The following is a 14,207-nucleotide window of genomic DNA, read 5'->3' on the forward strand; positions in this document are numbered from 1 at the left end:
GTGAGAAGGGAGTTCAAAAACTCTGGCCCTTTATAATGAGTGACAGCTGTAGCTACTATTATTTTATATATTGAGAGAATATTTGCCTTCCTGTCATTCCCAGTCTAGTCATAGCTCTGTTCTCTAGAGCCGTCGGAACAAGACTGTCTACATAGAAATTGTTTAGATTTTTGAAGGTAGCAGCCTTGGCTGTTGTGCACTGTCTCTTGTTCTATTCCCACATGTTAACTTGTTTCTCTTGTTCTATTCCCAAAGATTAAAAGATTCCCAAAGAAATCAGTAGGGCTCTGTAAAAAAAAAAAAGACCTATTGCCGAGATTCTGCTATGGTAATGGGTCTTTGGAGATTTCTGGTATGTAGAGATGCCTCATAGTTTAAGAGTGAAGCTTTCTCAGTGGGGCCTCTAGCCATGGAGCAGATCTTGTGGCTGGGGGGTACTGCTTTCTGCGGGCAGGGGTGAGCCAGAGTCAGCCCCTGAGTGTTTCTGTGTGGGTCTGTGGGTCCCAGGATGCACACCCCTTGGCATCCAGCGTCTCTGCCTAGGGGCCTGCTCCAGGCCCCCAGCCCTTTCCCTGCTCCGGTCCCGGGCTCCTTGGCAAAGCTGCCCTTGCCCTGTCAGCCATCCTGGCTCTCACCTGTGTTGCTAGCTCTGTTTCCCGAGCAGCCTGCAGTTTGAAGTCTGCTCTCAGACTTTTGTTTTTATTTAATTGTTGTCTAATTAATAGTTGTGAAAAATTGTACTGGCCAAGCAGATGATACCTTTCCTAAATTATGCCATGTTGTTGTGTAGAGCGGTGGCAGAATTGCTATTTTAAAGTGGGATTTCGTAATATAAACACGTGTCCAGATTACAGGAAATACTAAGTTGATGATTAATCGATGCTGTGGAGCCAGCCTTGTGGTTCAGATGCTTCCATTTTTGTGATCATCCATCTAGTGAGGTCTCAGCAGGCCCGCGCCTCCGATGATTTCCCGATAGCTAACTTGCAGTTTGTTTTCTGCCCTGTGATACCGGGGCAGGTGGCCATTAGGAGACAGTGCAGAGGGCTCCTCTGTACGCGCTGAAGGTCAGGGTTGCCAGAAGATGATGAATGGCCTGAGGCTGTCAGGATCTTCTCCCGGTCAGAGAGTGCCTCTCCACCCTGGGACTCAGGAACTGTGGACACTGCTACTTCATCGAGGACTTTTTAAGCTCCTGCCGTTTGTATCATTGTTTTCTTTGTATTAGAGAGGGCTGATATTCAGGTAAAGAGAAAAGTGTAGTGATTTTTTTAAACCTAGGGCGTGAAGATTTGAATCTGTTGACACATACCCAGGGCTTGTCAAAACGTGGGTGATTTCATGTGTAAGCATGTGACGTGTTTCCCGAGATGTGAAATAGGTAGAAAGTTTAAATGTGTCTGAGAATAGTTTAGAAAAGTCACTGAGGAAAGAGACCATTGTAAAATTACTAACTAGGGATGGTGAACAGGGGCCATCCTGACCTCTAACTTCTGGAGGTTGACAGCAATAGAGGGGATGGACCGTCTCAAGATTGGCTCCCCAGGGTACTGAGGGCCAGTGGGTTTCACTCAAATGTGGTGTTTCTTTGAGGGGATTGGTCAGGGGGGAGACTGTGGTCTGGACCCCAGCCTGATGGTGGATGAATGTCAAGCATCTTCTGGAACAGTGTGGAGGCAGAAGAGTAGCAGAGGCCCTGGACTTAGACCACTCTGCCTCTTACCAGCTATGCGGTTTAGGGTGAGGACTTCACCTTTCTGAATCTCCCTTTTCTCATCTGTATTCTCTCTCCATCCAGTAGCCCCACCGTAAGGGGTTGAAGATTCGATGGCATCATCATTCATCTAATAAATGAGTGGTGGATGCGGGAAAGCATGTAGCCCAGTGCACAACATGGTGACCATGCAGGAAATATTAACTCCAGAAGGGAGGGCAGTGGGAAAGGTCACCACTGGGCTGGGGTGTGTCCAGGGCCTCGAGTTTGGATAGTGTCTGCACTTCCTGTGCCGAGGACAGTGACGGCGCAGCTCCTTCGTAGCTAGGCATTGCACGGTAGGGCGTCCTTGAGGCTGGTCTGTTGGCCCCCTGTTCTCTGGGGTGAAAGGGCCCACGTGCAGTTACCGGCTTTTAGGCTATAGGGACTTGATGGCTTCTGCTTTGATGTTCTTCACAGTTCACCTGCCACCAATCCGGGGCTCCAGAAACAGGCCGACGGCATTTATCTCGCCTGATGGGTGCCTCTCCAGAGGCATCAATTAGGTGATAACTGATGTTGAGACACTTGGCTCTCAAGAGCCTCCTAATGGACTTCAGGGCCTCGTCCTCTCTCCACTGTCCGCACTGCCTTCTGGTGTTCATGGTGGCTCCAGGGTGCTTCCTCTGCCCCTTCAGCTGGTCAGAGTTGCTCAAAACCGTGATCTTCAGAAGGGAACCAGGGTTGGTTTGGCCATGAGATCCCATCTTGGTTTTCACAGTGACGTCATTGTCCTTTAGACCCATGGTCTTAGGGGCACAACAGTGGACTTTCCTTCCTGGAGAGGAGGAGAACCAAGTTGAGAGACAGTGCTTGGAGTCCACTGCAAGCTGCGCAGTGCTTCCTGTGCCAAGGGGTGGGGAGCGAAGGGTGGAGGGAGTCATTCTCTCACTTGGTACTTTATATCCTCCCATGTTATTATTTAATTGAATTTTAGCATTGCTTTTTTCCTTACCTAACACCGTACACCAAGTAAGTTCCAAAAGAATCGCAGAGTTAAATGTAAAAAAAAAAAAGTTGTAAAAGAACAAGAAGGAAGAAATAGAAGAAATAGAGAACATCTGATCTAGGAACAGGAAAATCCTCTCTAACCATAAAAACAAATGAAGACATCATAAAGAAATTGATGGTTCTTGAAAACCTAAAATTTTTGAATTATGTACTTCCAAAAAATTCAGTACACAAAATTAGAAAACAGATAACAAAAGGGAAAAAACGTAAAGATGTATAACATTAACATAGTCAGTTCCTTAATATTCAAGTACAAAATGAGAAGAACCACTGCTATAGGAAAATGAACAAGAACACGAATAGGAAATTCACAGAGTAAGAAATACACACGGCCAAGAAGCTTTTAAACTTAACTAGCTATCAGAAAACATAATTGTGGGTTATTCCTAACAGTGAAAACTTGGAAAAACCTAAATGATTAACAGTGGATTGTTTTTAAGTTACTGTGTATTTTGATGTCTTTAAAATCATGTTGTAAAAAAACTGTTAATGATTTACGTTCACAACATACTTTGTAAATGAAATGGGTGGGTTAAAACAGTGTTCTCTCCATTTTGTTAAAAAAAACACTCAGATTCCAGAGTATACATCAAAATGTGGACAAAAGATATCTTTGTCTGATGTGCTTCTGTATCATTTTAATTTTTACAAAAAGCAAATATTTTTACATTTTTAAGTGAAAAAGAAAATGGGCAAAAGTGGGTTGAAGCATCTAGGTAAGTCAAGAGTGCTTCAGCCCTGTTCCTGTCTCCCAGTGGGTGCCTCATGGACTCTCCCCTTCTTTCCTCAAGTGCAGTCCTCCTCGTTCTCTGCTCTCCACTTCCTGCTCCTAAGACACCTGCTTGTTTCTTCTCAGGACTGAGCACTGAAGGCATCTACCGGGTCAGCGGGAACAAGTCAGAGATGGAGAGTCTGCAAAGGCAGTTTGACCAAGGTAAGGCCACAGCCCAGCCGAGCACCGGAGGCCAGTCAGGGCAGACGCAACAGCCGGACTGCCAGCGGAGCCCCTCGGGGGCGCTCCTGCCACACAGCCCCAAAGCCAAGGGGTGCTGGCTGGGTGACTGACAAGGAGAAAGGGTTTCGGCCCCTGTCAGCAAACAGAAGTGTCATCCCTGCCAAACCTGCTTCAGCCGGGCTGCTCCCGCACCCCACCATCCAGGCACTGTCCCGGCCCGCCCCGGCCCGCGCCTCGCTCACCAGGAAAGGGCCTTGCTTCCCTTGGACTGGGCTGTGCAGGGGTGAATCTCAGGCACATGATGTAAAGGTTGGGCTGAGATGACAATCCCCTTTTGCCAGGGCCACAGGAGTACCCTCCTCACAGAGTCCCTGCAGGAGAGAAACGAAGCAAGGGAGCCTTTTGTGATGAGCTGAGCCTTGGGCCCCAGACTCCCAAAGCTGAACTCTCATGAGTTAGACTGGCTCTTGGCCGGGACTTCTGTCTCCTAAGCTAGATCAGGTCTGAGAGGCCTAGAGCCAGATGGCCAAATCTATTCCACCCTAACCCAACAGCCAAACTGTAACTCTTAGAACTGAACACCCACCAGCGCCAGAAGCAAATGAGCCAAAGCAGTAAAAATTCACAGATGTCACTGACCAAAGAGGAAGGGAAGCTGGGGATCAAAGCAGGTCCAGCTTAGCATGTGACTGGGCTCAGGAGGCCAACCAGGCAGCCTGTGCGGGCCTGCAGGAGCCAGCAGCTAAGCCTGTGCGCTGGGAGCGGGCGCCCCACCCCAGCACCCAGGGGCCCATAGCACTTCGTAACACCACAGGCAGTCTCTGCTGGCTGGCAGCGGGAGAAGGTGACCCAGGAGAGAAGGAAGATGTGCGTTAGTCTTGCAGGGTAGGAAGCATGAGGTCAGAGTGAGGGTAAAGCCACCCTTGGGTATACACTTGATTATATGCCAGAAACTGTGACATGGGTTACACACAACCCCCAGATAGAAACAGCTGATACCTATCAGCAGATGATTTGTACGATCAGAAATGCAGTAAAGTATGTAAAGAAAAACTAGAGACACAGAGGTCAGAGGTATCATAAGCTGGAAGGGACCAGCAAGGGGAAGATGAGCCTCGCTGCCCGATCACCACAGGAGCAGGGACGGAGATGGCAGCCCGGTTGTTGGTAGCGTTTTTGTAACCTTCCGGGAAAAGGGAGCTGGCCTCCTCCTGTTTTCCCTGAGTGCGAGGGTGTAAGGAAAAGGTAGCAGCACATCCAGGCCAAACAAGGGGAGCTGGATGGCACAGAATGGGGGGTGCAGCTCCTCTACTCAAAGGCTGACCTTGGAAGGTTGGGTGTCAGCCTCTGTCTGTGAATCTCAGAACTCTCTTTTCTTCTTTTTTAGCAGCACCCAGGGGTGCCACCTTCTGTCCAGTCTGTGATGATCCTGAGTCCCTACCCAGGCTCCAGGCCTGCCCTGGGCAGCGTCCCTGGGTCCCCGTTTCTCTGCTTATCCCCAGCGCTGAGTGTTCCTTGCTTCTGCCCAGCTTACATTGATCTGGCCTCACTCTCCCAACTTCCTTTCAGATCACAACCTGGATTTGGCAGAGAAGGACTTCACAGTGAACACTGTGGCAGGGGCCATGAAGAGCTTTTTCTCGGAACTGCCAGACCCCCTGGTCCCCTACAACATGCAGATGGATCTGGTGGAGGCGCACAGTGAGTAGTGGCAACCGTGTGTAGCCTGTGGGCCCCTGGCAGCGCCCCAGGCGGACTCTGTGCTGGGCAAATTGAGGGAGGGGGTGCAGCACCTTAAGAAAGGGTCCTGCCCTCAGAGAGCTGACATTTGGACTCTTGGAACTGAGATGTGAAGGACGTAAGGAAAGGGAACTAGCAAGGTGGCACCGAAGGGGCTGACACATTAGGCGCCTGCCTTGGTTGACCTGAGGTGCTTCTCTGAGGGTTCTGTTAAGAAAGTTGCACGTGGCCCCAGAACTCCGTGAGCTGAGAGCCTGGTTTTGATGTCGGACTTGGGGCAAATCTCTGCTCCGTTGCTTGTTCACAGTGTGTGCATGGCCAGCGTGACCTTCCCTGACCCTTAGTTACCTCTGTTACCATCCCTCCTCGTATTTATTAAATGAGATTCAGAGAGGTCTGGAGGCAAGGCTGTGTCACAGACCTGTTAAGTGGTAGGTGTATTACTTTCCTTTGCCCTCCTCTCGCTCACCCCTCTTCTCCCAGCTCTCTTAGATGGAAATTAACATGTGGTGCAGAGCCAGATAGCCTCTGAGGAAGCCATCCTCTCAAGGGGACAGCTCCGATGGCCCTGACCAGATGATCACTTGAGGCTGCAGCAAGTTAGCATCTCTGGTTTTAATGGTCACCTTGCACGCCATCCTGCCTGCCCCGAGAGCTGTTTCTGCCCTGGCTTGCCTCTCTCCAGAGGCATTTGTCCACCATGTGGGAACCTTCCCACTGGGCAGCCCTTCCTGGACTTCATGTAGTGCTCTAGGTGGGGGGCCTGACCTCCCCAAGCTTTCCACGGGGTGGCATTTCTGAACTTTTTTAGCCAAAGGCAGCCTTCTACTTTGTACCTCTGGTGGGGTGGGCCAAGACCCCAGAAGCAGCCGCTGCTGTGCAGCTACAGAACGGAGTGTCTTTGCCAGCGACCAAGGGGGTGGGGAAGTGGAAAGGGAGCTGTGTTCCTGGGACCCCAGCACATTAGTCTTATCTTGCCACTGCCCAACTCAGAAGAGGGAGTTTTAAGCAAACACGAGTTACTCACAAAGCTGATGGTGTGGGCAGAATTCTGGGGGCTGTCACAAATTCGCAGGACTTTTAAGATGTGGGTCATGGACTCTTAGTGGCTTCGGGAAATAGAGGTGCTGACAGAAGCCCAACTATGTCCTGTCAGAGGGGTGTCCCTGTCAGAACCCGACTGCTGTCAGTGCTGCAGAGCCCCCAGAGTCGCTGTTCTGTGGCCTGCCTTTCCTGTGATGTTTGTTTCCACAGCCCAGGTGCCGCCTTCACCACCATATTTTACACACACCGTCTCAGCTGATTGAGATTGTTCGCATCCCCAATCTTATCCAAGCCCACAGGGGTGGGTAGAAGCACTGGCAGCTTCTGGGACTGTCATAGGGTTCCTTGGCCTTCTTTCCCATCTACCGTCTCAGGACAGGAGTCTGGGTTTCTCCAGATGACTTAAGGGGTGGGGACAGGTGCCAGCTTCTGCTCTGGTCCTACCATCCAAAGATAGAGGTCCTCCCAGCAGTCACTTCCCTAGCAGGCTCCAGGCTGGCTCAGATGTGAAACCCATGGGAAATCTCCATCCAGAGCCAGCTTTCTTTCCGTGTAAGCTAAGCTTGTCTCTGGGCAGAAGTTGGGAAGAGAAGGTGTGGGCTGGTACCCAGCTTGCTGGAAGCCCAGAGATTCCGGACAGCGTTTGTCTTGACGTGGCACCATCTAGAGGCTTGTAGAGTCCTGGCACCCCGCAGAAAGAATCCCATTGTTTCTGCGGGAATTGCTGACATAGCGTCTTTTTGTTTGGGGAGGGTCACAGGGGGCAGGAGAGGAAGGTGTTACTGATAGGGAATCAGCTGCCTTCCTACAGCAGCTTCCGCCGCCTGCCCCTGCTGAGGAAGGGAGCTTCTTGCTGCTACTGCAGCCTGGAAAAGGGTGGAGATTTTCCGCTTCCTCTTCCCATTGTGTGTTTCCTGTGCCCCAGGCTGGTCAGCTGGAGCTCCGCTGTCTTGAACCTGGTAGAGAGAAGTGTATCTCACTGACATGGCACCTCTCACGGCCTTAACAGTTGAGTGAAGAGCGGGGCTGTGTGTGCCAGAGCTTAACTGAGCCAGAAACACCAAGCAGGCAGCGCCAAAGTTAGTGTTAAGGGACCTGATGGAACAAAGATTCTCATGCCCAAAAGTAGCTATTCTCAGCCTGGCTGGGTTTCCATGGCAACGTCAACTTGACCAGCTCTTTCCACGTAATACCTAAGAGCTGTTGTGTCTGTGTGTGTTAAGGGCTTGGAAATGGTTTCCGATCCCATCACAACAAATAGCAAGGTCACTATCAAATTGTTTTTGTAAGCTCCAAGATTTCACAATATTGAACATTGCTGAAATTCTGCCTACAAATGGAGGTTTTCGTGACTGTTCACCAGTCATTTTCCTACCACGTTCAAGGTGATATGTGGGAGCCTGAGAAAGGAATAGCAGCCGCCGCAGCCCACACTGCGAGGGAGGGCAAGCTGGGCGTGACCTGTGCTGAGACGTGGCTCCTGCCCTCCCCGGTGCTCACTTGCATTCTCTGCCAGACAGCGCGAAGCAACCTGAGCTGGAAGTGCAGAAACGCAGTAAGGAGAGAGGAAGGTAGAAGGCCTCGTGGAAGAGACGGCACCTGAGCTTGGCTTCAGAGAGGACCAGGATTTCAGGAGGCAGCTAGAGGGGGCTTGAATTCCCCGTTCTGTCTCGTCCTCACGTTTCACCCCAGCCTTCAAGAAACAGTATCATTTATTCTTGCCCCGCGTCTTCTCTCCCTCTCACAGCCCCCCCAAAACCCCACCACCACCTATCCGGAATCCCTCTGGTCCAGCAGTCCCCGCACACCCTGTCCTATGTCTTTTGTGCCAGGAAAGGCCCTAGAGCTGCCTCTGTCTTGGTCCAGAGGCTCTGAGCCTAAGGACCTTTGGCCTCAGAGCCTCGTTAGCCCCCATAAACTGCTTGTGAGTTCTGTGTGTGCATTTAAGTCTACGGAGAAGACCATGGTCTTTCGTCAGATTGTCAAAGGGATGGGAGTTCCCTGGCAGTCCAGTGGTTAGGACTCCACACTTTCACTGCCAAGGGCCCGGGTTCTATCCCTGGTCAGGGAAATAAGATTCCACAAGCCACACAGTGTGGCCCACCCACCCCCCGCAAAAAAAAAAAAAAAAAATCATCAAAGGGATATATGAGCCCAGATGGTTCAGGATGCTGGCTTATCGTCTCACCCTTTCCATCTGCAGATGAGACAACTCAGGGCTAGAGATTAATAAATGACTGACCGGCGAGGTCGCCAGGTGGGCCAGTCTTGCTGCTCATTGGGCTCTTGTTCACATGCTGCCTTGTGATGTTGCTAATTCTGGGATCCTGCTTCCTCTTGTCTGTCCAGTTAGCTGCTTAAGAGCACGGGGGTGTTCCTCATCTCCTAGCATGTGCCAGGCCCTGCGTGGGACAGGGACAGATGGCAGCAGACAGACACGTGTGCAGTCCCTGCCTTCATCTGGTGGGTAGGAGACATTGCACAGGTTACTGCAAGGTCGTACCTCCGGGAGAAGGACACCCTGAAACTTCCGTTCTGGGCCCAACAGAGGGAGAGTTCAGCCTTGGGGTCATTTCCCACCAGAAGGCCAGCTGGCGGCTGCATGCATCACTGAGCGATTGTGGCCTGCGCCGGCGTTCTCCTTTTCTGGTGGTGCAGGTGTGCAAGGTGGCCAAAATCCATCAGGGATTTTCCTCTAGGCACCGAGTTGAGCGGTAGCAGATCCAAGCCTAGAGCCTGGTTGACAGCCTGGGTACCAGAGATGGCAGCAGAGTGACACAGCCAGGGCAAGAACAGTGTTTGGGATTAGGGCCCCGACACCAATTTGTGTGACCTTGGACCAGCATTCTTAACTCTTTGGGCCTTGGTTTTTCTGTATACTGTGAGGGGTGTAGCAAGCTAGCCTCTGAGGTCCCCAGTGGCCTCTGGCTATCCTCGCCTCTTTTTAAATTTATTTATTTATTTATTTTTGGCTGCGTTGGGTCTTCGTTGCTGCACGTGGGCTTTCTCTAGTTGCAGCGAACGGGGGCTACTCTTCATTGCGCTGCGTGTGCTTCTCATAGCAGTGGCTTCTCTTGTTGTGGAGCCCGGGCTCTAGGCGCACGGGCTTCAGCAGTTGTGGCGCACGGGCTTAGTTGCTCCATGGCACGTGGGATCTTCCTGGACCAGGGCTCAAACCCGTGTTCCCTGCCTTGGCAGGCGGATTCTTTTTTTTGTGTGTGTGGTACGCGGGCCTCACTGTTGTGGCCTCTCCCGTTGCAGAGCACAGGCTCCGGACGCGCAGGCTCAACGGCCACGGCTCACGGGCCCAGCCGCTCCGCGGCATGTGGGATCTTCCCGGATCGGGGCTCAAACCCGTGTTCCCTGCATTGGCAGGCGGATTCTTAACCACTGAGCCACCAGGGAAGTCCTGTCCTCTCCTCTTGCTCCAAAGTTCTTGGGACCTCAGTTCCAGGTTCCCTGGTCTGTATCCAGACTTCATCTTTTTTTTTTTTAATTATCTATCTGTCTGTCTATCTAGTTAGTTATTTTGGCTGTACCAGGCCTTCGTGCTGCAGCGTGCGGGATCTTCGTTGTGGCGTGCAGGATCTCTTAGTTGCAGCAAGCGGACTTCTTAGTTGCGGCATGCGGGATCTAGTTCCCCGACCAGGGATTGAACCCAGGTCCCCTGTATTGGGAGCACGGAGCCCTACCCACTGGACCACCAGGGAAGTCCCCAGACTTCGTCTTGATTCAGGTGACCTCACATGCCTCTCCTGAACCTGTATTGATGTCTCAGTTGACAGACACATGGTTTTAGAAGTATGGTTTTGGGGGCTTCCCTGGTGGCGCGGTGGTTGGGGGTCCACCTGCCGATGCAGGGGACGCGGGTTTGTGACCCGGTCCGGGAAGATCCCACATGCCGCAGAGCGGCTGGGCCCATGAGCCATGGCCGCTGGGCCTGTGCGTCCGGAGCCTGTGCTCCGCAACGGGAGAGGCCACGGCAGTGAGAGGCCCGCGTACCGCAAAAAAAAAAAAAAAAGTATGGTTGTTTAGCTGAGGAGGACTGAGCCCTATAGAGCCCCTTTCAAAGGGATCATTGAAGCTGGGGAGGGCTCTGCGCATGGCGGCAGGCAGGTGGCCCGGAGCAGGAGTGCTGGACTTGGAGACACAGCTTGGTGCCCACCCCTCCTTCCGCTCACCAGCCTGTGTCCTTGGTGTTGCCTCTTGAATGGGTCTTCTCAGCCAGCATGTGGGATAAACCAGCCCCACCTGCCCTCTGGTGGTGGGAGGACGGCACAAACAGCAACTGGGAAATCGCCCCGCCGACATTCCTGCGCTCTCCAGAGGTAAGAAGTCACTGGTGGCGTGACTACCGTGAAAAGACGGCCAGCTTGAGTGGGTCCCTCAACGCTGGTGGTGGTGTGCTTGCTGGAGGAACATCGAGACAGAAGGACAGGTCAGGTCAGGAGGCTGTGCGCGAGGTGGACCTTGTTCTTCATGGGGCTTTGCACCGGGAGGCTTCCGGTTGTTCCCTTCGCCGCCCTCCCCTCCATCTAGGGCCTTGTTAGGCACCTTGCTGGTGTGCTACACCGGGAGGGGGAGAGAGGCTGGCGTGCCTGAGGGTGGCCCTTGAATCACTGTCCGAACAGGTTCTGTAATCCCCCCGGCCCACCGCCCGGAAGAGAGAGACGGAGCAGCCGTCCTTGTTGCTCAGCGGATAGGAAGGAGAGGGGCCGTCCCGGGCAGGCAGTGCCATTAGCAGCCCCATGTCCTGCGTGCAGCCAGGGGGACGGGTGAGGCTGGGCTCTTACGTGAAGGTGCTGCCGTTCGTACACAGCTGTGTTCTTGTCGTGCAGGCGCCTAGAAGAGGCCTCTGGAAGCCCCGTCTGGAAGGGCGCAGCTATTTTAAGTGCGACTCAGCATGCACGTGCTTCTCGTGTTTTCCAGGACAGTTGTTCATCCCTCCACCCCTGCCCCCACCCTGAGCAGTTTCCTTCTTTTAAGTAAACTTTTTATTGAAACGTAACAGTAAAGGATTTTGAAACTCAAGGCCAGACAAAAAGTGTGCCCTTGAAGTTGAACCCTTACAGTAAGTCTTGGGTTCAGAGAAATGAAACTGATAATGGCGCCACATAACTAGTTCTGTGGGGGGTTTGTAGTCATCCTCTAACAGACACATGTTACCAAAACAGTTTTTATCAAGCCATGCTCTCAAGTCAGAACAGTCACCAGTTTCATGCTCATTAGCCTGCCAGCGAACACTCTCAGCTCCATGCCTGCCATCTTGGCGGCCGCCTCTTCCACTGGTTCCCTGAAACTCAGACTTGCTCCCAGGTGCTTGTTGTGTGTCTGGCTGTGAGCTCTTCATTTCATGGTGTGGTGTTGCCACTGTCATGAGCCTCTTGCATGGGCAGGGAGGCTGCCGCTCAGACGTGTCGCTCCCCCGAGATCACGCAGCTGGCTGGTCTCAGAGACGAGATCTAGACCACCGCACAGCCCTTCCTCCCTGCACCTCCCCACACCTCCCCACCAGCCGTTTATGTTCCGTCTGTCCTTCTAAGTCTAGCTTGAGGCTCCCAGACTGTGGTGACCCTCTGGGAACGTCACCTCCTACAGAAGTTCTTAACCAGGAGGCCGCAGGCTTCCTAAAGAATAAGTGGGTCTGGGGAGTCTGTGAAGCTCCAGGAATCGTAGACAGGGCTGTACACAGTTTATTTGTGGGAGAGGGTCCAGAGCTTTCATCTATCCTAAAGGAGCCCATGTCCCCAGACCAGTTAGGAACCATCATATTTCTTAATGAACCCCCTGTCCACCTACCCCACAGCCATCAGTTGTGGGAGAGCTGCCATCTCTTCATGGGATCCTCCTGTGATTTTTATGAGCCCTGGAGTCCTAGAGATAGCTTTCAGTTCCAGCAAGTGGCCACAGGGATATCTTCCCATGCTCAGAGAGATCTCTCGACCAACTGGTTCCAAGTGGTCTCTGGACCATTTTTGTCCCACTAGCCCAGGGCGGCTCTCCCAGACAAGGCAGGCCAGGTCTACTCAGGAAGGGGAGCCAGGGCCCCAGGGAGCACAGCGGTCCTCACTCAGACTCTGAAGCCATCTGGAGAGGGTTTGGTTCCCAGACCAAGAGGCTGATGTCTACAACCTCTCTGGGCCTCAGATTCCTTATCCTTGAAGTGGGGTGATAACAGCCCCAGCCTCGTAGGATTGTGAGGACTCGCTGAACCAGGCCTGGCATGGATTAAGCGTTTCATTTGGGTTAGCTTATTTTCCCTCTCAGTACATTAGGATTCCGTGATGGGCAAACTCTGGGCGGTAGTGGGGGAAGGGGATATGTCGTCCCTTTGATGAACTACATAAGAATTCCCCCACTGTTTCCATCGGCTCCTCCAATAGGGAGATATGTGGAGGGTCCCTGTGACTCCAGGAAAAGGACAGAGCCCTGGTCTTGTGACAAACTCCCTCCCTAGACCGTCTGTTGGCGTGGGTGGGTGGCAGCGCTCACCCGTCTGGTCAGGAAGCAGGCAGGCTTTCCGCATTGGGATGCCTGTCTCCAGGGGCAACCGGATGAGCAAAGAATGGTGTTCTTTATGGTAGATTCTCTCTGGATCGTGGAGTCTCGGGTAGGGGGGGCCAGGAAGCCCCAGGAGTACAGCGCTCCCCTTCAGCAGGGGCCTGGGACGCGGAGGTGGGCCTGACCCCTAGCCCCATGCCACTGCCAGGTGTGCCAGCCTTGGGCACCGGCTTGCAGGGAGAAGATGGGGTTGGGCTTCCCTCAGAGAAGGTAGAGTATACAGCGTACTCTTCCCTGGCCGCCAACCCACCAGTCTGACCAACTGCCCAGGACCAGTGTCTGCTTTGAGCCCCAGGCCCACCAGCCTTGTCTTGGTTTTCTCTCTCCTCAGAAATCAATGACCGTGAGCAAAAGTTACACGCCCTTAAGGAGGTACTCAAGAGATTCCCGAAGGAAAACCATGAAGTCTTCAAATATGTCATCTCTCACCTGAACAAGTACGTTGCAGGGCTTGCTGTTTGGTCTTCCCTCCTTTGCAAACCTCCAGTCGGGGCCAGTTGGCTGTAGAATGCGGCTGAGCAAGGCTCCGTCCTCGGCCTGCTGGGCTGCTGGCTCCTCCACCTCGGGCTCCTGTCCTGGTTCTGTGTGAGAGAGGCCTGCGTGGCCCCCCGCACACCCGAAGTCCTTTCTCCAGGATTCATGTTTCCTGACTGGCGTGACAGCACGCTGGGCTGAGACAGGTGTGCGGTGTAAGAGAGTGAACTGCACTCGAGCAAGTGCGGGAGCCACAGTCAGGAAACCAGTTAGCTGCGTGGTTCCCGCATTTACTCACACACACAGTAGGTTTGTTTTCCAGCCAGACCTGTTCCTCTCCTGACAAAGTGGTGTCTTATGAACCGTGGCTTGGGATACACACGCTTCTTCTCTGTACAGCCAGAGCATTGCCCCACTTTGGGGGCCTGCGGGAGAGTCCCTGAGGCATCCTGCCCACCCACGGGGCTGGGGGGGCGCGGGGTGCCTCCCGTGAGCTGGGCCTCAGAGCCGCGTGGAGGCACTGGAACAGAGGACGGGGCGTGGAGGGGCTCGGGCCTCAACTCGCAGGCCAGGGCCCTGGAGAGCTGTGCTGGGGCCTTTTCTGTTCTCGGGCTGCAGGTGGGCGGGCCAGGAGAGCAGCTGGCGAGGCAGTGACCATGAGCACAGGCA

The 14,207-nt window shown here is 53.1% G+C and overlaps 1 protein-coding gene across 2 annotated transcripts in view; it reads left to right on the forward strand.

Annotated features, from left to right (window-relative positions):
- Positions 1-14,207, forward strand: part of ARHGAP35 (Rho GTPase activating protein 35) — a 122,396-nt gene that overhangs the window by 103,436 nt on the left and 4,753 nt on the right. For both annotated transcript variants that reach the window (XM_033845284.2, XM_033845283.2), the window contains 3 exons: positions 3,621-3,698; positions 5,289-5,420; positions 13,396-13,501. In XM_033845284.2, the coding sequence (XP_033701175.1) occupies positions 3,621-3,698; positions 5,289-5,420; positions 13,396-13,501 (316 nt within the window). The remainder of the gene's footprint in view (positions 1-3,620; positions 3,699-5,288; positions 5,421-13,395; positions 13,502-14,207) is intronic.

The sequence above is a fragment of the Tursiops truncatus genome, chromosome 19 (genome assembly GCF_011762595.2).
Source record: "Tursiops truncatus isolate mTurTru1 chromosome 19, mTurTru1.mat.Y, whole genome shotgun sequence".
Classification (NCBI taxonomy): domain Eukaryota; kingdom Metazoa; phylum Chordata; class Mammalia; order Artiodactyla; family Delphinidae; genus Tursiops; species Tursiops truncatus.